This window comes from Nematostella vectensis, chromosome 4, assembly GCF_932526225.1.
Source record: "Nematostella vectensis chromosome 4, jaNemVect1.1, whole genome shotgun sequence".
Lineage (NCBI taxonomy): Eukaryota > Metazoa > Cnidaria > Anthozoa > Actiniaria > Edwardsiidae > Nematostella > Nematostella vectensis.
In genome coordinates, this window is record NC_064037.1 from 17,790,437 (window position 1) to 17,815,832 (window position 25,396).

At 39.9% G+C, this 25,396-nt stretch overlaps 2 protein-coding genes across 2 annotated transcripts; both read left to right on the forward strand.

Annotated features, from left to right (window-relative positions):
- The first annotated feature begins 1,351 nt into the window (after positions 1 to 1,351).
- Positions 1,352 to 17,009, forward strand: LOC5506953 (A-kinase anchor protein 1, mitochondrial). The gene is made up of 5 exons (XM_032375421.2): positions 1,352 to 1,668; positions 8,716 to 9,907; positions 13,486 to 13,556; positions 13,988 to 14,118; positions 14,784 to 17,009. The coding sequence occupies exons 2-5, from the start codon at positions 8,724 to 8,726 to the stop codon at positions 14,841 to 14,843; spliced, it is 1,446 nt and encodes a 481-aa protein (XP_032231312.1). The 5' UTR covers positions 1,352 to 1,668; positions 8,716 to 8,723; the 3' UTR covers positions 14,844 to 17,009.
- A 3,036-nt stretch (positions 17,010 to 20,045) lies between these two features.
- On the forward strand, positions 20,046 to 22,565 carry LOC5506947 (protein ANKUB1). Its single transcript, XM_032375423.2, has one exon. It carries the CDS (start codon positions 20,261 to 20,263, stop codon positions 22,448 to 22,450), a length of 2,190 nt encoding a protein of 729 aa, XP_032231314.2. The 5' UTR covers positions 20,046 to 20,260; the 3' UTR covers positions 22,451 to 22,565.
- The last annotated feature ends 2,831 nt before the right edge of the window (positions 22,566 to 25,396 follow it).

Consider the following 25,396-nt stretch of genomic DNA (forward strand, 5'->3'; position numbering starts at 1 on the left):
TTATGGCTCGTGCGTTTTATGTTTCTTCGTCAAGACGCAAAATAGGGAACTGCTCGCCTACGGCTCTAGAATGCCTACGTCTAAAATCGAAAGTGCGTTGAGCTGTAAATCATATCGTATAAATCATCCACTTTAAACTGCTTACAATAAGTCTAAACTAATCTTTTACCGATCTCACACTCGACGACCATCTAGAAAACTAAAGGATAAACAACCACGCGACACAGCCAAAACGCGTCGACCAATCAGAATCACTACCCGGATCTGGGCAGTGCACGCCATCCAGTTACATTGTTACGTTACATTCCAGTTCGTTGCTCAGACTCTCGCTCAAGTTTCGTTTTAATTTTGAGCGGAGGTCTGTTAACTCAGGCTATACATAAGCGCCCCCTCCTCACCCCCAAGACCCGAAAAATTAAATAAGCGCCCAGGGCGCTTATTCAAATCATTACAATAAGATATCTTATGCTCCCTTGACAGTATTTATTACGGCATTTATGAACTTTCCCTTTTACACTATCAACATATTCTAATTCTTAAAAAAAAAAAATTAGCCTGAAATTACTCCGATTTTAAATAGGAAGGAGATCAGTTTCCCCTGCTAGCAGGGAAAGATCATTTCTCTGTATTTTGCTGGGCTAGTCCTCTGCTAGCAGGGAAAGATCATTTTCAAAACGATTGGAATTAAAAAAAAAAATGATCTCTTGCAATTACTTCGATAGAAGTCCTTTTTAGCACCAAGTCAGTAGTAGTCGCCGTGACAGCAATAACCCTTAACATACGGTTAACCAAATAAAATAATCTCAAATTTGCTTATCACTCGGTTATTTCTAGTTTATGAATACTTTGTTATTATTTTTATAGCATTGGGTGTTTTTTTTTTGGTTCTCAGACATTACTAATAAAATCCCCCACTTTTTCCCGCTATCCTTTTTCTCTAATTTAATATATAACTCTCACTTCCCTTCTCCTAGATACCTTCTTTGACATCATTCATCCCCTACCCTTTCTCTACATGCTTAAAGATACTATCAAATGGATTTCGCAGTTTTACGCCCTTCCATGTGAGAGTTTGTGAGAGTTCTTACGGAACCGGGAAATACTTCGGAGCTCATCCGGCCTTCCCTCGGTTAATAATCAGCGTTGAAGAACTGTGACGAGGCGTTGAGTCATCCAAAAGCACATGTGCAACCGGCACGATATTAATTCATCTAAGATTCAAATTGTCTTGCGTAAGTTATACGTGTCGATTTTAGCGTGCCTCGTAGGCGGTGGATAGTGTTCAAGAGAAGGTTGAATTCATTTGCAACCCAAACATTAATGTTGCGTGGTTTTCGCGTGGGACGACAGCACGGTGCGCAAAGCAGCATGGGAATCTTTCCGAACAACCAATACAGTAGCACGTGGGATGTTCGCTAACACCGAAAAACTTCCCGAAAAGCTTACCGATCGCAGTTTTAAACATATAGCTATGAGTCTAAAGCCTTTAGGTTGATGTGTGAGAGGGAAGTGACAGAGTCACCGCTATATTGGTGGGGTTTTTTGTCGTGTAATGGAGGTACGGATATTACGGCACGCCACAAGGAGCGCAACCGGCAAATTCAAATTTTGTTGTTGGTGATTTAATGTCACTTGTTGTTGGCGATTTGGAATCAAGCGTTTAAAGAGGTAAGAAAATCGAACACTAGAGAAACTTTTTGGATTGTTTTTAGCTTAGCGAAAGTTTAAAACGTGTTGCGTCGAGTTATCATGTATTTTCTTCATGGTTTTCAAAAAGTTGGGTTTTTTCCTTCACCGGATGTAACAAAATCTTCCTTGTGTAGGCTGTTGTAATCCCTCTATTTTTACTCTACTTGCATCCATTTAAATCACTCTACAGTGACAATTCAAGATTTGCAATAGAGTGGCTGCTCTAAGTATTTTTATGAAAGCTGAAGATGCCGCACTAAATGTTAAAGCTATCGAATCTTTGAAGAAATAAAATTCGTTAAAATACTACTATAAACATAAGCTGATACTTATAATGTGCATTTGTATTTTATTGTCGAATATAAAAATTCCCTTTAAAGTTTTTACTACGGTAGTAAAGTACGACTTAACTCGTGTAGATTTTTGGCAGTTTTACTTTAGACCTAGTAGCTATTCTTTAAATTATCACACCCACAATTTATGAATTAAAAACTGCTTTGTTTGCTATTTGAGGTCGATGAATGACTGTGTAATTTTAAACCTATACAATAGTAAGTATGGCGAATTAAAATGCTGCAAATATCCATTTTTTTAGCAGTAATTGTCAGCATGTATGTTAAGCTGCAAAGGCTGGAAGAAAAAATGTACTTTGTTTACAAAATGATAAAAGGAAATAAGAGTTTTTCAAATTGTGACTACTGTACAATAAATATTTTCTCTATGGTCCTTGAAGTATTACATATTCTTGTTTATTTTATTAACCTTTTCTGATCCTTAAGGTCCTTGGTTCTTTAAAGAACTTTAAAAAAATTACGAATTGTACATTTAAGCTGTGTAAGCATCTACAGTGCTGATGTCTACTCGTGTGATTGATAACTTTAAAATATGCACTAATAATTTCTGATACAAACTATTTAAACGCAAAAATGAGAAGAAAAATGTCAGGGCAAGAAACAGACTAGGTGCAAAGATTCTTTTTCAATATTGGTAAGTTTTTGTTTTTGTTTGTGAAAAATGTAAAAGCCTAAATGAAGGCTAATGTAATTAACTAAGTAGGAACTCCATTTTGGGTGAAATTACAGTAAAAATTGATTATTTAGGCCTGAGACAAGTTGAAATTAAGTAACTAAAATGCAGTAGCCTTATGAAGGTGTATTGTTTTGCCCTGAACAACAATTGGATGCATGCAGTAACAATATGTTTTATAGCGAGACCAGTGAAAGGGTCTTTAATATCCCTGGAGGAGTTAAATGGACCATGTCTTAATTAATGTTGCATGAGACACACCAGATCTTCATCGCCCTCCACCCATCCTACTTAAGTGTGAAAGCAACATGATGGCAGTTGAATCAAGTGTTTATTTTAAGAATTTGGCTTTCTTTTTAAGTTTTGCTTGTTTCACATACTGTTATTCAATTAAGGGTTGGGTTGATGTCCCAGGGGAGGTGCTTAGTTTAACACCGTGCAAGAAGTATAACTGCTCCCAGAACCATAACACAACAAGTTTCCAATGACAAAATTTTGTGGTGGTTAGTGGGAAGGTGCTTATTTGAGCATTTGGAGCTTCCCCTTTTACTCAAAAGCTTTATAAACAGCCTTTTCTCTAAATAGATTTTACAATTTTGCATTGTACCATCTTGCCTCTTTACTTAAGAAGACAATTTTCAAAGTTCAAAGGATTTGGAAAACCATGACCAATCAGACATGGGTCTAGCTTTTTGCTCACAGGATTTTTTGGTTCCCACATACTAAATGGCAGTTTTTTTTTTATAAAAGCAAACCAATTATTAAGTGTTTTGGGGCATGCCCTCAAACCCCCGCTTGGGCTGCGTAACGAGGATGTTTATGTACCAAAAATTCCACACAGAATTTTCATTTTTCTAATGTCTCCAGAGGTGCTCAGAAAATTAAAGATTTGGAGTTCCTGACAAGGCATAGGATAATACAAGGTTTTCCAATCTGGGAAATATGCCCCAAAACGTTTTAATTTGTGTGGAATTTATTGGACAGTTAAATAATAGCTCAGGTTTTTAAGACAAAATGGTATCAAACAAATTTAAGTAGCACAAAATAGTTTAAAAAACAAGCATTGAAAATAACTATTGGACATCATTGTTAAGGAATTGGAGAAGTTTATGAAATAAGCTATTTTTTGTGAAGTCATTGCAAAAAAAACCTATAATTCTACCTCTGCTTGAAAACATCTGTGAGCGCAGCATTCACTAAGACCTAATATACTGCATGGTGTCCTAGGGCACTTGTCGACTAAGTACTATACACCTATATGAGCTGTATAGAACTAGAAATAAGTAGGAAGTTATCTGGTTTGTTAATACTGCTGGACAGGTAATATTTTTTTTTGGTATTTTAGCAGAATGTTTATGTTTGTAGTAATTTTTCAGGCCTTTCTTGGTGACAACTGCGGTTTTCATCTATAAACTCTGATCAAAAATCCCCAACTGACAAACTGCTTTCTGGTTTCCATCATTCAGACTCACAGAAATACACTCGGTACCTTTTGCTATTCAGCACTATCCTGTTGGTTTGTGTAATACCTTTTATTTGAGTAACTTTGTAATAAGCATGCAAAAACTCTAATCCTGGTCTGTGTTGAAAATAATAATGGCAACCTTTTCAACCTTGGTGTCGAAACCCTAGAAGAGGGTGATTGGTGAATGGCGTGATTGTAAACCATTCCAGTGCTGGCCAATAAAGGCTTCAAGAATGATGGAAGGCAGAAGGCCATTTAGTTGTTGGAAATCCGTGAAAAGCGTTAGCAGAATATTGACAACTGCTGTCCTGATAACTGCTTGGTTGGGGTGGGGTGGGGTGGGATAAGCTGTCCTGATAACTGCTTGGGTGGGGTGGGGTGAGATAAGCTGTCCTGATAACTGCTTGGGTGGGGTGGGGTGGGGTGAGATAAGCTGTCCTGATAACTGCTTGGGTGGGGTGGGGTGGGGTGGGGTGAAGCTGTCCTGATAACCTATGGGACTAAAGCAACTTTTAAACAGACCATTCCTAATATTTTACAAGAATTTCAGTCAGCATTTGGACTTATATAATAGCTATTTTAATGCATTGCGTGATTCCTAAAAGATCCACACCACAAGCTTGCAATCCCCAATATGTATAGCCCTCGTAAATGTGAAGTGCAGCTACCACCAAGAATTAATTACAAATTTGTCTACTTTCTTTACCAAACTACAGATTTTTTTCACTTGCCCATTTTCTGAGAATGAGTTCATTGTGTCTACGTTCTTGTTTAGCTTTCTTCTTTGATGGAAATCATCTTTGTATTAGCTATGATTTCCATAATGCCTTGATTTTTACATAACGTTGCCGACAAAAATATGCTAATAGCTGTGCCATATCAGCTTGCGGTCGGTGCCTCCCTAGAAATCAAGGCTTATAAACCTATTTCAAGGATGTTCTAGGAATGCTCAACGAAGCATATTTTTTATACAAGTTTGCGACAGGTGTTAGCTTGTAATGTTTGAATGTGAACAGGGTTTACATGAAAAACATACATTTCACTGCGGTAATTTGAAGGTTAAGTGAAAGTTCATCTGAATTTTACAGTATATACTTTGTTAAGCGCGTGACCACTTTCGTTTGTGGTACAGCTGTTGTTTCAGCTTTTTAAATTTTTACTAAAGGTTTGAAAGGATCTGAAGTTGTTTTGTTTTATTGCTAGTATGTTTTGAATACTTTTAGCAAGGGGCATTTAGTGCTAGTAACTCATAGCATTTCAATTAACATTGCCCCGTAAAACCACGAAGACGCCATTTCTCGTATTTTCCTTGAACATCACAAACCATAATAAACTAAAAGCACCTAATGGCCCTTTGTTTCGTCAACGAAACCTTCTATTTTTTCGCCCTTTATTTGCAAGTGTAACAGGTACTTTTTGGGTTAGACCGACTATGGCCACTCTAACTCACTTGGCTGGGTGTGTCGGTTTCTTACCCTCGGGCTACAGTGGCTTAAGTTCTTGGTTGTCCTGTTAAATTCCGACAAGTTGGCAGCTAATTTGGATATAATTTCTATATGCTAATATGTCTTCACTACACGTGTGACTTATTCCTGCGTGACATAAGTATTCATATATCTAAATCTTTAATTTTGTTAAATAATCGCCTGAATTAGACTGCGAATATGGATTTTTGTCAGAGGGTTTATCGTTTTTCTGTTATTGTTTTGGTCGATGTTTTGGGATATTTCTCTACCACATTGCTTCATTGGGCTCAATGGCCAAGGAGAAAATTGTACAGTGGTTTAGATTGTTTGATTGTTGAGTTCAGTATCTCAATCCATTTGATATTTCAACAGTATTCCGCCCAAAGACATCAAAAACCCTCTTGACCCTGAATAGATCTGTTCAGTTTGTATTTGATTAAACATTGTGTGATTTGGCTCGGTCGACTTTTGAGTGCAATGACTCGTTTCATTTGTATTGTATACATCCTCTCAGTGTTTGTTGGTGTTGTGCAGTTTTTGTCTTATACACATTGTAGCCCCGAATGTTCAGTTTGTATTTGATTAAACATTGTGTGATTTGGCTCGGTCGACTTTTGAGTGCAATGACTCGTTTCATTCGTATTGTATACATCCTCTCAGTGTTTGTTGGTGTTGTGCAGTTTTTGTCTTATACACATGGTAGCCCCGAATGTTCAGTTTGTATTTGATTAAACATTGTGTGATTTGGCTCGGTCGACTTTTGAGTGCAATGACTCGTTTCATTTGTATTGTATACATCCTCTCAGTGTTTGTTGGTGTTGTGCAGTTTTTGTCTTATACACATGATAGCCCCGAATGTTCAGCATATCATTTGCATAGAACTTGCAAAAGGCAGTGCACATAACTTTTACAGTAAACGACAGGGACATCGAACTTGTATCGAAGATATGCTAGTACCAGGCTGCTTCTATGCAAATCACAGACAACAAGAAAATGAGGCTGTTGCATAGTTGTCTTGTGGCCATGGACATCGAAGTCATGGATAACTTCTTCGAGCTAAACGGTAACTTGGACCTTAAGGTTTTCAACTAAATTTGAAAGCATATAATGGACCACAGACGAGTGTCATCTATTTCTGGTCAAAGCTTAGGCGTATTGTTTAAGGTCGAAAGCTCTATCGGGTTCTAGGTCTTACGTCACGCTTATCCCTGGCTCGTGCTTTTAAGTTAAGCGGTCAGAAGACGGCTAAGGTCTTGTTAGTCTTTCAAGTGACCGAAATTCTAAAAATGCGATTGTCCGGTCTTTGAAGGTGAATGGCAATGGCTCCCAGATGGGGGCAAAAGGCTGGTTCTTGAAAATAGAAGTAGAAGTAGCAAGCTTGTGACGTCAAAAGGTCCATGCGAGTCACCTTTATTGGAAATGGTCAAAGGTTCCCTTGCTGGAGTTGCAGCCTTAGTTTAAACTATGTGTGATATTCAATGATACACTGAGCAGACGTGATGCTATACTTGTCAACGCCTCGGTACGTATACAGAAGTTTATAAGAAGAAAAATGCTGTGATACGATGAACAAAATAAACTGTAAAGATACTTACTTTAAAATCTAGTATTTGAACATTTAGAATCCTAGGAATCCTTTGCGAAGTTTCTTTTTCTCGTATTGTCTATTGTCAGAACCCAGCAAGACTTGCACTAATGTCGTATCTCACACACTAGTTTAGAAAGCCCTCACCATTCTCCACTTGACGCGACGACAAAAGCTCGTTCATACAAGTATTGTAAGATACAAGTTTTGCAATTGAGTAAAGTTTCAAGAATACGAGGCTGGTAAAGGGATGATTGGAGAAAAGCAGAATGAACCCGTGTACCAGCAAGTCGAGTGCCAGTGCTATCGTGTTGAGCACCATGTTGAATGAGAACACTACATACTCTTGGATTGTGTTGTTGGGACGTTTACAAACTCTAAGGTTGTTTGACCAAATATACTTGTACTGGATACTTATTTTCGTCTTTTTTGTATCGTTCTCACAGTCCGTTTTATTGTTCGTACTTCACTCGTTCTTTTCACGTCCCATAAAAGCGTTTAGGTAAACTAAAGTCCCATGAGAGAGCTCATTTCAACCGGTTTTCGTTGTCCTTCAGTGAGTGTGCTACAAATAGATCTGCTTGATCTATCGGTGGTATATTGTCACTCACTAAGGCAAACGCGACAGTGCAAATCCTCGTTCATCATGAGGTTCTAATGTTTCGTGTTTTTGTCTAATTATTACATGAGGGTTTTTCAGTTTTTGTAAGCACGGTCTAGTAAGTACTTTTACCGCCCTGGCATCGATAAGTTCCCGATTCATGTCGCATGGGTTGTAGTTAGTAATGTTTTAGGTTTTGGACGAACACTAGTCAAGAGAGGTGTTACTTTCCTATTTGAATAGAGCATGTTCTGTCGCCTAGTTTCGTGTGGCGAAGTTGTGTAGCCCCCCCTGTTATCTTTAGTGTAACTGTTACCTAAACATACTTTCATTGTTGAGTTTAAATCGATCTTGAAGGGGTCTGGTCTTGTGATACAGAGATATGTTTCTTATAGTTATAAATGGAACATGACAATTGACCGAGTTTAATAAGGCAAGATCTTGTAGCTCCGTGTAGTCTGTAACCCAATGCATGCTTCAAGTGTATTGGGTTTACGCTTTTATGGGTGTACGTATTGTCTGTTGGTAAGGTCTTGTAACAACATGTAGTGTCGATGGTGAAGCGAACCACTAAATGGGCTTTTTTATGCTAAGGTCATACCTTTCTTTTAATAAACAAAGAGACAAACTACTTGAAACAATGTCCATTAGTTCAGTTCGGCCGTGGGAGGCATTCTATGACGCCAAGGTCTTTTAGAACCTTAAACATTTCACTACACTTCATAGATATTTACATTGTATCTGCTCTTAAAATCTACATCCATGCTCGTTTGACTAGAGTCCAGGCCCTCGCAGTCATTTGTCCTGGGTTGATATTAGTATCAGTTACTAAAGCGGCGTTAAGCAAAAGGTTTAGCTCATTGTCTTGTTTTGTTCTGCACAGTGTTTAAGATGCGTTTGAAGGCCAAGATGCTCGCTACTCTGGCCATCCCTGCGGCTGCCTTAACGATGGTATTAGTGTTCTTGTGGAAGCGAAAACCACCGAGCAACCTTCCCAGAGAGGAGCCCTGTTCGGAGGAGAAAAAGGACCGGACTGAGTTAAGTTTTCCTTTCAACTCGCCAGATCATTGCAACAAGAAGGTGCAAGAGATTGAGGCGAAGAGCAGCGACGAACTAAGTATCAGTGAAGTAAGAGAGGAAGAAATCGTACGAGAGATATCCGAAAGAGATGTGGTTGAGAATAATGTTTTTACTGGGGAAGAGGATGAGAGGGTTGCGCAAGGTAAACCAGAATTGCAAGAGAACTGTCAGCTCTCTTCGTCCGACTCACAGTCAACACAACATGATTCGGGAATTGATACCAAGTCGTTCCAGGACATGAATGGATCATTTGATGACACACAGAGTGAGGGAAGCGTAGACAGTGCTATGCTCGCAAGCTTCACCGAGGTGCAACCCGAAGCTGGCGGCAAATACACAACCGATAAAGAGATCTGGGAGATTGAATTCCCTCAAATCCTTTGCGGACGATTGATTGGACGAAAGGGGAAAAACGTTAAAGCCATCTCGGATCAGTCCGGTGCCAAGATTCGCTTGATCCCACAATCACCGGGAGAGGTATCAACTCATAGAATCATCTCACTGTCTGGAGACAGCTCCCAAATCAAAAGCGCGCTAGACTCCATTCACGACCGCTTTCCTACGGTTCCACTCACTCGCATCAACCTCGCAGCAACGTCGTTGCAGGCCGGCGCAGCAACTCCACAATTTGTGAACACATCCCCCGCTGTTCCTTGCGTGCAGACCGTGTTGCCCTCCATGGTGAACGTGAGCGTGGTCGTGACGAGCGTGATCGATGCGCATCACTTCTTCATCCAACTCCACAACGACCTCGTACAGCGCCAGCTGCAGCAACTACATCAGACCATGATGCAGTGTTACGGCCAGGGTCTCGGGCCCGTAGTCAACCAGCCCATCATGGTGGGCACGTATTGCGCTGCGCCTGCGTACACCTACAATGGATGGTACCGATCGCAGGTGCTAGGGCCCACAGCGAGCCCGGACGAAGTGGAAGTCAAGTATTTGGATTATGGCGGCTACAGCCGGATCGCGGCGTCTTCGCTGAGACAGTTAAGGTAAAGTCCACCTGTTACATGTGGTATATTAGAGAACTGAAGCAAAGGCGAAGAACGTGAATAAAAGATGCTGTAATGTCCAGTGCTCAATTCTAAACTGTGGTTTCGATAATATCAAATAATTTCAAATAGTTCCAAACAAGCACATACGTTACCGTCGTCGATAAACTGTGAAACTTGGTGACTCTTATATGAGTAGTTGCCAAATACTTTATTTACTATGTGCTGCCTATGGAATACACTACTTTTTAAGCCCTCTATTAGGCCCCGGCTGCTTGCTATTCTTATCATCGCGCTGATACCACACTTCTAATCACATCTTTAAGTGCTCTGATGCTAGAAGTATTCCCTTAAGTAGGCTTCGTCCGTACATTTGTATTTATTGAGACCGTGCCAACAAATAAAGCAACAAACCAAAAAAATTGCTCCATCCTTCGTTTGAAAGAAATTATCTAAATATCGTCGATGGAATAATCGAACAGTCAATAAAAGTGGATACACTTTGCCTTTCTTAATCAGCTATCGTCTGTTAATGGGTTGGTACAGAATAGCCTTCATTCAAACAAGCCCTTTACTGTTTTGTGTATTTTTCGTATGTCGAACGTTACTTGCTATCCTTAAAGCCACATTGTCACCAGTTTACTTCCGGTCGATTACATAACAATCTCCGATGATTTTTAACGGAAAACGCGAAAAATATTTCAAAATATTGAAAGCAGTGTGTCTATTGGAAGTTTCTTTGAGGATACGATCGATAATTTAGAGCGGATGGCCTGTTAAATATATCGGATTCTAATAGATTCTTTTGTCTTTTAACTGTTGAGGTTTCCGTCGGACCTCCCGAAGTAAAGTGGTGACAATGCGGCGTTAAGCCCGTGACAAAGCAGGTTGGGAAGTTAGGGTAATTCAATCCTTTTTTACATTATTTCAGCCATCGTTGCATTGTAACTAAGGTTCCCAGTGCAGCCAGGATAACCCATTTTGCATCCTTTGTCAATTCGTCTCGTCTCTCTTTGGCAGATCCCTTGACAAGAAATCAACTTGATTTATTTGCTTCAGGCACTTCTCGGCTTCATTTCACACTTGTTTCTCTGTTTATGTTTGTTAGCAGTTTCAAAGGTTTCAAATTTACCTATTTTTTTATTGGAAATACCAATGTTATGGTTATAATCGTGATGATAGATGACCAGCGATTAGAATGCTCATTTTTAAGAAACCCAAGCTTGACGTGACCTAAAAAAAGGTTATAATGAAAATAATAATGATGATTATAATATTTTGTTAATTAAGGATAAAAATATTTACAGTCTTTATTATATTTTTTACAATATTTGATGCAAATATAACATCAAAAGTACAGAAACACAATAATTATACAGTAAACTCACACAAAAAAATAACAATAAGACAACTTGTTAGACCTTTTATTTCTCTTTGTTTTTGTTTTATTCACAATGTTATTATTATTATTATTATTATTATTATTATTATTATTATTATTATTATTATTATTATTATTATTATTATTATTATTATTATCGCAGCCCCAGGAGGGAGTTCGGCCATTTTGCGGACCATTTATTAGGCATTTTCGTCTATCGCACATTGTGGGGACCCAACACGAAAACGCTGAACCCCTTTAGCAAGTGTTGGAGTAAGACTTCCTTCCAAAATGCACTACTTCTGTGGGCGGTCATTTAATTGGCTCAGCGGAGGAAGTCGCCATCTGTTACTTGGCAACCGTTTACAAAGCCAGAGAATTCTCTTAACTGAGAATATGTAAACGTGGGATTAATATATAAAATGGCTCAAACATCTTAGACGCTAGTGGAATATTAAGAACACCAGTCATGCTTTCTGGTTTATTTATCCGGTTGGTTGACCAAAAATGATTACAGATTAAACCATTACGGGCTTAAAAAACATTCAACGAGAAACGGCAAGTAATTACTGGAAAGTATTCCCGTACAACTAGTGTTATTAGAGGATTGCAGATTTTCTTATTTAGCGGCAATAGTTAAAACCAAGAAGTTCCATTGGCTAGGATATACGCTTGGATCGCTATTTTAACGAAACCCATTTCTTATTGTTTTTTTTGTTTTTTTACTTTTTGGGATCATAGTTGATTGGATTGTGTCGACTTCACTTGGATACGATCTTTTATTTTTTTTAAGTTCATCTCGTTATCTTTTTTGAAATGTGTTCCCAAAACACAGGTATATTATGGCCATTTTAAGGAACGTGATGGTAGGCCTCATCCCCATAATAGTCTTTTCCTAGTTATAATTACGTTTAAATAACTGCCCGTCGTCCACCCGTTTTCTTAATAACTTCAAAATGTGCTTGCGCTTCCCACATGGATGTCAATATTACACAACGGGGCGATTTCCCACACATAAAATGCCTTCCCCTTGACAGGGCTGATAACTCCCTCCCCCGTCACAATTATTGCCAAAACATCAGCATCCAGATGGCGCGGGCCGTGATCCGGGGGAGGCTTACATCACTAGTGATTTTGATTCAATTATTTATTCGCGTGAGCTCGTATGTCCCAATTGCTGGGTGCAAACTGCGTCACTCTAGATGGAACTGTTTTTGGAATACCACTCGCATTTCTTGAAAGCGTGACATTAGAGTTGACCCAACTTGCGTGACGCGTGGTTTTGTAGGCTTTGAAGGCCTTTGCAAATGAGATGTTCATTTCAGTAACGAATCACGCTAGAATTACGGTGAATTTCATGTTTTGTGCCCACTGTGATTGGCAGTCAAACAGTGGTCACAAAGCGAAATTCTGATTGGCCCTTATCAAACAGTGATCACAAAGCGAAATTCTGATTGGCCCTTATCAGTGTATTCAAATTCCTTTCCCACCCTTTTAATATCGTGAGTTTATTTCTCAACAGTATTGTTTCTCGAAGAGAAATACTATATATACTATTGATAGGCATTCAAATCATTCTGAATAAAGTTACCCTCACCGGCTTCGTCGTTACTAAAATGATTACCCTGAAATGACTACCACTGTAGTTTGCTTTACATAAAAACTGTTTATAGTCTTGAAGCGGCGCAATTTTGACAGCTGATATATTTTGACAGCGGCCTGAAAAGGGGCGGCAGGCGTCGCGTACAATATTTGTGCGTTTATTTTTCCTTTCCAGCTTTTCTAAAATAAAACCGCCTTATACTCGGGCTATAGTTATAGTAAAAAAGAGGACATACCACGGGATTCGTCATTAACACAATCCTTGCAGGTTCGTTTGAAGTGAAATAGACGATAATACTTTATCCAAGCTCGCGAAATTTGGTTAAACCTTTTTTTAGTAATAGTATTTTCCATCCTTACAGGAGGATACTAAAAGTAACGAAGATTGCACCCGCCCGTGCTACCAGCACGGGAAAAAACGATTGCGTTTGTGTAAACTGTTGCACCTTTGCCGCACATGCCTCGTTTGTGCACTCCGCCGCCATTTCCCAAGCTCGGGTCTATTTAACAAGTACGAGACCTGGTTGGCGTTATAAGCTTGCCTAAATGCTAAAAATACGTTTATAAATGTCGAAAATTTGTGTTGTTCCTGTAGGAGTGATTTCCTGAGTTGTTTGCCGTTCCAAGCAGTGGAATGCTATCTAGCAAATGTTGCACCCTTGCAAGGTAACATGCAGACCTCACCACGCTATAACCAGACTGGTCAATACCTAAAATAATACAAAGGATAGAAAGACAACATCCAAAAAAATGCCCTGACCTGACCATACCCTAAAAGAGACAGCTCAATTGGAAAAACTCACATTTAGATCTTCTCCTATTTTAGATTTCGCCACTATCATGTCGCTTCACTACTTGGGCGACATGCACGAAGAAACAAGTGATTTTCTAGGCTGCAAACTTGTGTGTTCCAGCTTTTGGCGGCAAAATAACAACAAAAAAACCCCGCAGATTTCTCAGCACTTACGAGTCAGCCAAAACGTTTTTGTGTCAAAAAGATTTCGAGAGATGATTGGAACAATTTTTGTGTATATTTTGGTGTGATTTTGCCACTCAGTTCCTATTGTGACATTGCTCAGCAAGTTCATGTTACGCAGGGGACTCGTACAGTTCAGTAGCATCAGCTGTACTCGAAGACCTGACAATGAATGCTGTACTTACTGCGAGGGTGGTCGGACAACAAAACCAGCTGCCATGCCTGGAACTCTACCTTCTTCAAAATGACCAGGTATAGATTTACCAGATATTAACTTACCATGGATGGAGGGGTAGGAGTTCCAGATATTAACTTTCCTGGGATTGAGGAGTCGGTGGTAACAGATATTAACTTACCTTAGATTGAGGAGTAGGGGGTACAAGGTATGAACTTATCTTGGATTGAGAGGTAGGCGAACTTACCAGGGAAGAAGGGCTAGGGGGTACTGGGTATGAACTTAACCTGGGATGGAGGTGTTGGATGTTTCTACATCCATTCTAGATTAGAAGACTTAACAATCCGGAAAGTAGTAACGGTGCAGTATGCCTGATGAACACTTTATTTGTGCAGCATTGTGTCAATTTCAGTTAGAATTGTTATTTACATTTAAAAGTCTTCGTCAGACGCCTTTGTCATCCTACCAAAATACGAAGTGATAGAAAGCGCATCCATTTTCATCGGCTGATTTGGTATATCGTTGTCATATTATCGATTAAATTAGGTAAATAAAGCAAAATTTATATTTTAGACGGTTATTTAGAGATTTCTTTTAATAATTTGTTTTCCAATATCGTTGGAAAACAAAGTCGTGGCTGACAAAGGTCCTTAAAGGCGGATACCAACGCTTTTACCATTTTATAAAGGAATTGGTAATTTTCTTGTTTATTTAACAAACCTCGCTGTTGTTATTTTCGAAGACTCTACTGGTCAACAGAGAGCTGGTGAATCGTGGACTTGCACGGTGGGTCGAGTCTTAACCGTCATGCATCAGGTGTCTTGCCTGTGACGTCATACTAAGCTGTTTTGAGGAGTGCCGTTACTGACGTCACCTTCTGAGAAGGGAGTTGAGGCGTTTGTTGCCATGGAGACGCAGTGTGATTGACTGGAGCTGGTTCAGGTTTGAATAGCATTAAGTGTAGAAGTGAAAGAAGAAACTGTTTGGTAGATAGTGAATAGATGTTAAGCATTTTAAACATTGGTTTTCAGTAACTCCATAAGCTCGTGTTTTTTCTTATGAACTGTTACATGATTTAAAGTAGCAATTTACTTTTAACCCAAAACGAAACTTTTTAAAATTGTTTGAAATTTTTTTCGTGTTTTTCGTTTTATTTTTTTCTCCTTTAGTCTTTTTTGGTTTTCGATTTCCGCATCAATTGGAGATCATGCCGTTGTAGAAATAACGTGGCTCTTATTAACACCATCATCGTAGCCAAGGCATTAGGTCGACTTGTTTACTTGTAGCGTTCGAGTTTAAAGTCTATTTAGAAAGCCTTGTTGGCTTCGTAATCCTGTGGGGTCCGACATACGATTCATAGTACCTACGAATTTCGACTGCCATTCGACCCTAGCTGTCCTTCGAGACACTAGCTGACTTTCATTCAAGACCCTAGCTGACTTTTATTCAAGACCCTAGCTGTCATTCGAGACCCTAGCTGTCATTCAAGACCCTAGCTGTCATTCAAGACCCTAGCTGTCATTCAAGACCCTAGCTGACTTTAGCTGTAGAGTAACGCATGTAGAATACGCTAAAAGAACACCGTGGCGTATTTAATTTCCAGATTACGTAGCCTTGTGAATCAATGAATATTTCCCGACCAATGTTGTAAAATGCCAAATGGAATAGCCCGGAAATATAAAAAAACAATATGATGATAGTTTGGATTTTGGAAAGGTGACTGTAATAAACGGGAATCCGCCGTACATAAATTATAATTTACTACTGAAAATTCCAGTTCACTTAAGAGAGTATTATGATATTAGCGAAAAATTAATATATTAATTATTATATCTAGTGTATTATCGAATTTAAACTTATTCAAGCCTTTAATGTAAATGAATCTCTTCAAGACGGAAGTGTGGCTCGAGTACCAGTTTTTTGTGGATCATGCAGGCCCGGACCCAGGATAAAAATCTGACCATCTCCGAAAGAACAAAAACATCATTTTTTTCTGCCTTTGCAGTATCTCCACGGGACGTTTATTGTCGGGTTTGGCTACGTACCAGAGTGATCTAACTTATGCTTTATAGTTTTGTCTACAAATAGAACGTCCATTGGGAACCGAAACGGCCGTTGTGTGTGTGTGTGTGTGTGTGTGGGGGGGGGGGGGGTACGTTCGCACCCCCTGCACCTCCCCTGGGTACGGGCCTGTCATGTTCATAACTCTGGTGAACGAGCACACTATTTGGGTAATTTGGACACGACTGTTTCTGTCTGTATACCCTCAACACATTTCGTTTCTTGGAATGGACGTAAATAACCTTTGCATACACACTATTTGCATTTCAAATCTAGACTAAAAAAATTAATTAAATTGTAGTTATAAGTGGCTTCCCATTGGAACTTGCTTGTAAAATGGTATCATGTGACACCCTTTAAGTCTTAATGTTATCGAGCGCGCATGGTGCGAAAGGACTCTTTAAATATAACTTCAAATATGTGCTTAATTGCCCCCAAGTCTGTCATGAAGAAGTCTTATTAAAGACGAAAATTTGGTAGAGTCGAGTACAAGTTTTTGGTGAACCATATTTATACTCTATTTAACGAACACGACTATTTGGCTAGTTTGACTTGTACCCAAGTATTGTAGAGTAAATATGGTGATTCTTCAAACGACGACGATAGTTATTTATTACGAGGATCAAAAGTTAGGTAAGAATGTCACGTGAGCCAGAAGTAAGGAATTAAGGTCTAAGAGTTCATATTCATGTCCATAAGATGGAATCTTTTCTAAAGATTATGGTGAGAGATAGAATCCGTTTTGAGTAGTCGTCGCTTGCAGTTAGTATATAGTGTTATTTATCGGAGGGCAAACGTCTAATTATTAACCAATTCAATGCCCTTGTCAACTTCCATTATCAGTTTTACCGTGAGAAGCCACTTAAAGTAGAAGAGTGTTTGGTAGGATTAAAGATTCTGAACTCTTTATCAGCGTCATTTATGCAATTGCTTGCTCACACTTTTGTGCCAGGGGTAGATAGGCGCTGTGCTGTTGAGCTTTGTTGTGGCAAATAATACCGAGCCAAGGCTAAGGCCACTATTACTTTTAAATATTAGACAAGATACAAACCCACTACATCACAAGAACTGATTTTCCGGGAGGCCGACTGCAGGGGCGCAGGTGGGAATTTTCTCGCAAATCCTACGAGGGAGAAATCCCATGATCCCCCGCACGCTCCAGGCACGTCCATGCCCCTCGGTCCACCAAAGAAGTAAAAACACGTGCTCTTTTGTAGTCCCCATTCCTCTCGGTCCACACACTACACAGTGCGCATGCGCTGGAAATGAAAATCAAAATGGCGGACGGAATTTTGAGGCAGGCTGAGAATTCATATTTTCGTCCCTGATCTGGACTAGTATGGACCCTGAGGTTAACTTTTTTGCACACGCTTTTAGCCGGAATTTCCAAAGAGTAGTTTCTTGTTTTAAGCTGAAAAGTAAATTCTATATCAAGCCAAGTAACCCACCCCCCCCCCCCCCCATATCAGTCAATCTTGTTTTATAAACTGTCGTTTTTTCTAGCTCGCTCGGTCATTTCCTTATTAGGCATTACATACCGTATTTGGTAGTCCACCTCAATCATTTTTTTTCGCTTTTTTATCGCTCTAGAGCTTTTAAAGTCGAGAATTTCCACGTAAACTTGCAGGAATTCGTGTTTACTACGATTTTGCTGGCAGCATTCTTGGGAATGGAGCCTAGTCCCTAATGTTTTACAATCACAGATCTCCCTCGCCCCAGGCTCTTTTAGACCATTTAGAAAACGACAGCCATTGATTGACACGCCCCTGGTGGGAGAAGGCGAGCGTGATAAGTTTCTACATTATAAATAATTGGTTAAACATCAATCGCTTTAAAATTTTCCATATTGACAGAACGATCGTATGACGGAAAACCTGTCTTCAATAAAAAAAAATCGTTTGGGGGATAGGGGCATATATTTGTCCGGTGCGTTGTTCTTTAGAATTTCTTCCACGGTTTTCCGACAACTTGTGCACCATTTCGTGCCAGGGAAGTAATTTCTCGCTTCAGAATAACCCAAGAAGTCTACTGCTTCGGAGAGCCTTTCAGGTAAGTCGACAAAGTCAGCCGAATGAAGGCCGGATGACAAGGAAAAGGGGCATCTCTTATCAGTTTTCCGAGCGTCATTTCGGTGTTTTAAACACAACGAGAACCTTCATGGACTTTTGCAACCCTTGCCAACCTTTGTCGGCCTAAACCACATAATGGTCCTCGGTGTCACACTCTTGTGTAGCTCGGGTTCTACAGCTTTTCGCACATGTTGACGTCGTATTGGCGACACCATTGCCGAAGTGGAACACAAATGGCGCGAGCAAGCCGCCTACTTCATAGCTCTAAAATAAAGGCTGTATACAATGAAAAAAAATCTGTTAACTGGTAAAAGTTAAAACAATAACAGAAGAATACACTAGAGAAATGTTGACCTTATACAAAAAGAGACTTTCTTATACGAAGCGTATTAGAACCGGGGAATTTATTGCGCATGCTCAGATGTTTGATCGCTGCCAATAAACACACGTGCTCTTTTGTAGTCCCAATGCCCCTCAGTCCTCCGAGTCCTCCAAAACGTTTTGAGTAGTTTTGCTCTTAGTGAGTCCACCACATCACACACCACGTGACCACCTTGTTGCACCCCCCTTGACACCTACATGACACCTATCGGCTGCCATAAGATGTTTTTTCCATGATGTATAGATATTTTTTTTATTTTGATGACGTTAGCATATTTTTGCTTTTCCGTCCCAAATGACTTGACCACATTGCTGCACCCCCCTTGTCACGTACATGGCACCTACCAAATTCAAATGTAATATAATCATTCGTTCATGAGATATGTATATGTTAATTTAAATCACGTTTTGACTAGTTTTGCTTTTATAGTGACCTCATCGATGACAATCATGTGACCATTTTGTGTCCCCCCTTCCCTTGAAACTTACATGACACGTTTTCCTGGGGCGGACGGACGGACATCACGTCACGAAATCTTGAGTCGATGGGCTATTACCAATATTTGCTGCCCTTTTTTTTTGTTTTATACCAATTTTTTTTTTTAGGTATGGGGCTCCGCTAACGCGGCGCTTTGCGCATGGAAGCTCTGCTTTAAATGTTATAGTGATTGTTATTTTTCTTTGGATAGAAAAGAATAATTAGCCTGCTTGCAGGCAGTACTCGGTGTTATTATCGTGGAAAAACCTCTCCGTTCGATGATCGGGCGCCATCTTGTATTTTAAGCCGCGTGGTTCCTGGGGGCGAGCGCAAAAACGGACGCAGGGCAGGGGGGAAAGGAGAGACAATAGGAAAAAATCAAATTTAGATCCTGATTTGTCAAAAGTTTATAAGAACCTATTCAGCCTGATTTTGAAAATTCAAGGTCCTTGTGCGCGTGTGTTAACTGTACAGGAGAATGCGAAAGCTGGAAGTGTAAAGAGAAAGAATAATTTAGTCGGCTTTTTAGAGAAAGCAGAGACATCAAGATCAAATTGTTAATGAAAGCGAACTTGCAATTCTGGACTTCTTTTTGAATTTTTAATTAAAATTTCTGAGCCCCCATCGAACTCAATGAATTGCCCATTATGTCTTTTGTTTTAAGGATTCAAAACAATTTATAGTAGATAATAGCAGTCTGATAGAATTGTTAAATTTAAGGCTAAGAAAGCCTTCTTTAATTTTGTTTATTTTAAATTATCGCTGGGAAACGAATTGCCAGCAGGGTTTTATCAATAATAGCTAAAAATATGGCAACAAAAGCAAAAACAAAACACACATTTGTCGAATTCCCAAAACACTTTTTTGGCATCTTTCAAGCTTCTCTAGTGTCTGTAATTAACGGAACAATAGCGCGTTGCGTTAAGTATACATGAAGACAGTCATTAAGGGATTTCTCTCTTGTGATTGCTAACCAGAAATTGTCATCTGAAAGCGATAAAAAAAATTCTGATTAATATGATTGGTCTAGAGTTTGACAGAAATTTCATAATTTAGACTTCTATCTCTTCCTGGGGATTTCATTATTTAGGCAGTCGACCGACTCGAAAGCGTGATTAATATTTTATATTGAGTAAGTGTTTCCTTAGAGACACACTCTCAAACCTCTAACAGCGAGTCATGGAATTGCCTTAGCCATCACACCGCAAACATTGCGAGCTTTTGGCAAGAATGCGAGTGGTCATACTATTCCATGGTTTTCGCCACTGTTTGGACGTGAGCCCAACACAAACTGTGGCAGACATGAAGCAACTTCTACGCAAGAAGTTTGACTTAGACACGGTTCAAAACGAAGAAACTGAAAACGACATTTTTTTGTCGTTGAATTACGCCGGTGGTGTTTTGGAAGACGACTGGATTTTCGCAGATATCGGAATTCCACCAGGGGTTACTCTGAGATGTGAATTGATACAGAATACTAAATCATACCTTAACGTGCACTGCGCGTACTCTGGCGAAATCGTGAAATTCACCGAGCCGATGTCGCTTTTTGATACTACGGTTGGCGATTTAAAAACAATGGTCACCAATAAAACAGGACTTCACGTTAGCGTTTTCCGTCTCGTCATCCCGGAAGGCAAAGAAATGTTCGACTGTAACCTCCTAAAAGACTACAACATCAGTACGGGCGATACAATCCGACTCGAAACATGGAATGGCTGGGCTGACTTTCTCAAAGCCGCGACCAAAGGCCAACTAACCCCGACTTTAAAGCACATGCTTAGTATAAGCGAAGACCCACTAGTCGCAAAATATCAACAGAGAGTAGCGCTGTTTATTGCTGCGCATTTCGGGTATAGCCAGCTAGCTGCTTTGCTGTTAAAACAAGGCGCGAGATCAGACGAGGCGGTTGGAGAGCACCCTGTCCGAGAATGGTGTAACAAACAAGTTCATCTAGACCATTATAAGACCCCGATCCACGAGGCGGCGCAGCAAGGCCAGTTACTCTGCCTGAGACAGTTTATACATCACAACTATACGTGTATTCTAGTGAAGGATGCTTCGGGTTTGACGCCTTGTAATATCGCACGCAGGTTCAAACACATCGAGTGTTTTAAGCTACTGATTGCTGAGCAGTTCCGCTCAAGAACTACGGAAGGGCTCACCATTACTCTGTACGCAAAGGTTAAAAAATGGTGCGAACGGGCACGCGATCGTGCACTAGTTTTTCATAAGCACAATCCAAGTCCATTGCTTTTAGCGATGGAAAAAAGGACTTATCGTAAAGCAGTGGTCGGACAGAAGCTACAAGTAGATGGATTTGGAAAGAGTTTACAGACTACCGCGCCAACAATTGAGCTGTCTCTAGTTTCTCTGCCCGGGAAATCGAGCAAAGCGCTCGCGATAACAGGTGCTTTAGATGTGACAAGTGGAAAGTCAACAAAGGCTGCTAAACAAAGTCCAGACGCTACAACCAGCGCTGAAATAACAGAAATAACGGAGAATGAAGGGTCGGATAAAGCTTGCGAAAACCATTCATCAAACCAGCGAGACGAAACGACAAAAGAAAGACAAGGAAATGCTAATTACTCCCTGCCAGCTGTCCTGGAGTCGCGTTTCTATGGAGACAGATCGAAACTATCGACGGCGCAGCGGGGAAAAGCTAAACACAAAGCGGATAGAGCGGCTTTTAGTAGTTACCGCTGGAAGCAAACTTCCTATGATGAGAGGCATATAGAAAGTGTAGCCGGGGCAGAGGGCGAACACGCTACGAGCGAGAGAAGAGTTAGCATGCCTGCTATAAATAACATTGATCGCGGGAGAGAAGTTGAGGGTAAACAAACAAAGCAAGAGACGTTTTTTGTCACAGAGCGTATAATGGGTGAACGAAAGCCACGTATTCATGCGTGGGAGCGAAAGGAAGAGAATGAATTGACTCCAAAAGAAGCATCTATTACAAAGATGGAATCTGATCGAATGCCGCCTATTAGAACTAGCTCAAGTCCACCGGGAACAGGTTTATCAGGTCCACAGGAAACCGGTTTATCAGGTCTACCGGGTGGTGCGGACGATGCAGAGCTCAAACCGGCGAAAAAATGGAGACGGAAAGACTCGCCGCATAAAGCGAAAAGCGAGGGCTTTTTTCGCCATAAGCAAAGCTTTGCGTCTGCCGTCTCCTCCAAAAAAACTGCAATCCATCACAGATCGGTCAGTGAGGATCCCTGTGTACAGACAACCGCGCTGTACAGGCAGGTGACTGGAAACAATAGGCGAGACTCGGCCAGAGCAAGCCTTGATGTTGCCATGACATTTAACAAAAAGACTTGGCTGCAACAAGTGCAGTTAGCTATTGATCTTAACACGAACACATTTAGGCGGCAGGCTCTTAGCCCGCGTAACGCAACACAGAATACTTCGTGACATGGTGTGACAGAAAACGAAGAACACCTCGTGACACCATGTAACGACTCAAAATAATGACTCAAGTGTAACACAAATGTAACGCTAAGTGATGATAATGGCGATTTTAACTCCATATGTTTACTTCAACCGTGATCCAATTATCTATTTACACACACAGTGAGCTTGGGGGACTTGTGGGGTTTTGAGTATGGCGCGCCGTTTGTTTCAAAATTAAAAACACCCTCTGTCGCCCTCTTATAAGAACTGCCCCCGCTAAGAGGGCGACAAACTTTGAGCACAACTTTGAGCTTGGGGTAGCTGTGGTGATTGTTTTTAAGAATCGCTTGACTGAGACAGGGCGACGATTCAAACTAGCAGGGGAAGTTTTTATAAGAAGGCGACAAACTTTGAAGTAGCGGGGGCAGTTTTTATAAGATGGGACGAACTTCGAAGTAGCGGGGGAAGTTTTTATAAGAGGGCGACGAAGAAGTAGCGAGGGCAGTTTTTATAAGAGGGCGACAAACTTCGAACTAGCGGGGGCAGTTTTTATAAGAGGGCGACGAACTTCGAACTAGCGGGGGCAGTTTTTATAAGAGGGCGGCAAACTTCGAACTAGCGGGGGCAGTTTTTATAAGAGGGCCACAATAATATAATAATAATATAATAAAATAATAATATAAGTCCAATTTCAGCCGTTTTTTTTTTAAAAAACAGCCAGTGAAGTAGATGATTTCACATCGTTCGTGAGGATTTTATAAATCAGAGAGCCAGTATAGCGGAATGTTTTTTTGCCAAGAGTAAGCCGAGGTTTGGTGGATGTAGGTCAGAGTTTCTTCTCGTGTTATGGCTGAAGTCCATTCAATCTACTGTCTCACATCGGACTAATTGCAACACAAGGTTTATGTATTTAAAACGTCAACCTTCATAACATATTAAAAGTTTAAAAAAATCGGAGCTCGCAAACATCCCGAAAAACCGCATCGAATTTCCCAATACAAGGCTTGTTGTATGAAAAACCACAGGGATCCCAAATCATAAAAAAAGAAAAAATATTACTATAGAAAAAAGTTTATTTATACCACTATAGTTGATAAAAAAATATATAATTCTGCACGATTTGGATAACAGTTAACGTTATTTGACGTAGATTTTTAGTCAAAGTTTACAGCTTTTCTAGCTATGTAAAACACCTACTTGCCCAGTCCGCTCACGGATAAAGCTCGGGTTGGCGCGAAATGATCACCGAATAAGGAGAATTGCGAGAGCTCGCGTGATTTTGCGTGAAAGAAAACAATTTTGGCTACATGCGGCGTCTTTACCTTGCAACTTTACTTTGCATCTTGTCCCAACATGGTGCCATTGCCGCTATTATAGTTTTTTACTAAACTAGTTGTACGAGATGCTGATTATCTCGCTAAAAGATGAGTCTTGTAGATATCGATATAGCTTACATATAATTTAGATAATGTATAACCCCCCAAACCTGGATGAAATGCTAAAGGACCCTTATTTTTTTGCACAAACAGTGATCTGGTGATTAATTTGCTTAGACATTTTTGCTGTGTAGGTAAACATCATTTTTTGTTCCGTCTCACTAGAGATGTAGAGAGGTAATAATCGCTAAATTCTTCTTGTCGTATTTGTCCTCTCAGTGCTCTGACCAAATATAAATATAAAGCATTCAATATGCATTTTTTTTAGAATAGTCGTGAATGAAAATGAAGACTCTTTGAACAGTTTTATTTTTTCTAACCATTTCATCTCGTCGTATTGCGTGACAAAAACACGGCACCATTTTTGTGTGGGTAACAGCAATTCCACCTGGAATCGCTTTCTCTGTCGGCAGAGCTTGTTGATTCACAGGGAGAAGCGCTCATTTTCGTGAATGAAGATGCAGACTGCGTACGAGCTGACAAGTTTGATTATCGCGCCACGCGCCGGCAATACGTTTGTCGGTCAGCGACAAAGGTGTTTTACAGACTGGTATATTCAAAGGGCTGTAAAAAAATCGGCGAATTTAGGTAATAAAGATTTTTCTAGCATAGGAGATATTTGAGCCGATGAATCGATGATTGAGCCGTTTTGAAGGATATCGGTTTTATTCCTTCAGATGCACTTCTGAAGCAAATCTGTGACTATGGGCTGAAATCGGCGCATTGACAATAAGACATGGTACAGGTTTATCCGCAGCTTTTGTTTGAGCCGTAGCTCATCCCCAGAAGACTTGGCGTTCTGCAGTTTTCCTCCACCACTCACAACAACTTACATCTCCCCACACCGCCATAAATTATTATCACTATCATTACTATGTTACAATCTTTACAAAGCACCGCGCACACTACTGTCTTGTTAGCCCTAGATCCTAAACAAGCATTTACCTGCTTTTTTTTTAAATATCCGTTTCTGGGACATTGAAATGCATAAAGTGCGTGATTTTAGGCTTTGGGATCAACTTCCCAAGTAAAAGTTTTCACTGCTATTCGCAAATTACACAACAATCAATCATAAATCTGTGTTTACAAAACACAATTCTCTTCTTTTTAATGAAAAAGATACATCCAGAACCTAATACCATTATATTCACACCGATATTACAAATAAAATATTTCAAGTCTTTATAATGAATTAAATCATATTCCAGTGACAACGGTTTCTTGAGTGACATGATTTCTGAAATTTTCCATGAAAAATTGAAGTTCATTCATCTAAAAAGGTTATAAATCAAAGAAAAATAAAGGCCTTCTAGTATTATAATACATAACATAGACTCTGAGAATTCCTAGGTATTCTATCTCACCGAATTGCAGAGAAAAATAACTTTTTAGGAGTCTGCACGATGCCTCTTGAATGAACTCCAAACTTACCGTCTCCCCGACATCTTCCCGTTCAATTATTTATATAACATTTAGATAACTGAACATTAGATAACTTAACAGATAACAGGACACCACCCCATGAGTAGCA

What these genes read in the sequence shown, in the direction of transcription:
- LOC5506947 (XM_032375423.2), top strand. Translation starts at nt 20,261, where the DNA reads ATGCGAGTGGTCATACTATTCCATGGTTTTCGCCACTGTTTGGACGTG.
- LOC5506953 (XM_032375421.2), top strand. Translation starts at nt 8,724, where the DNA reads ATGCGTTTGAAGGCCAAGATGCTCGCTACTCTGGCCATCCCTGCGGCT. An exon ending in TCTTCGCTGAGACAGTTAAG is followed by an intron (nt 9,908 to 13,485) that starts GTAAAGTCCACC and finishes TTGTTCCTGTAG; the next exon opens with GAGTGATTTCCTGAGTTGTT. An exon ending in AAATGTTGCACCCTTGCAAG is followed by an intron (nt 13,557 to 13,987) that starts GTAACATGCAGA and finishes CATGTTACGCAG; the next exon opens with GGGACTCGTACAGTTCAGTA.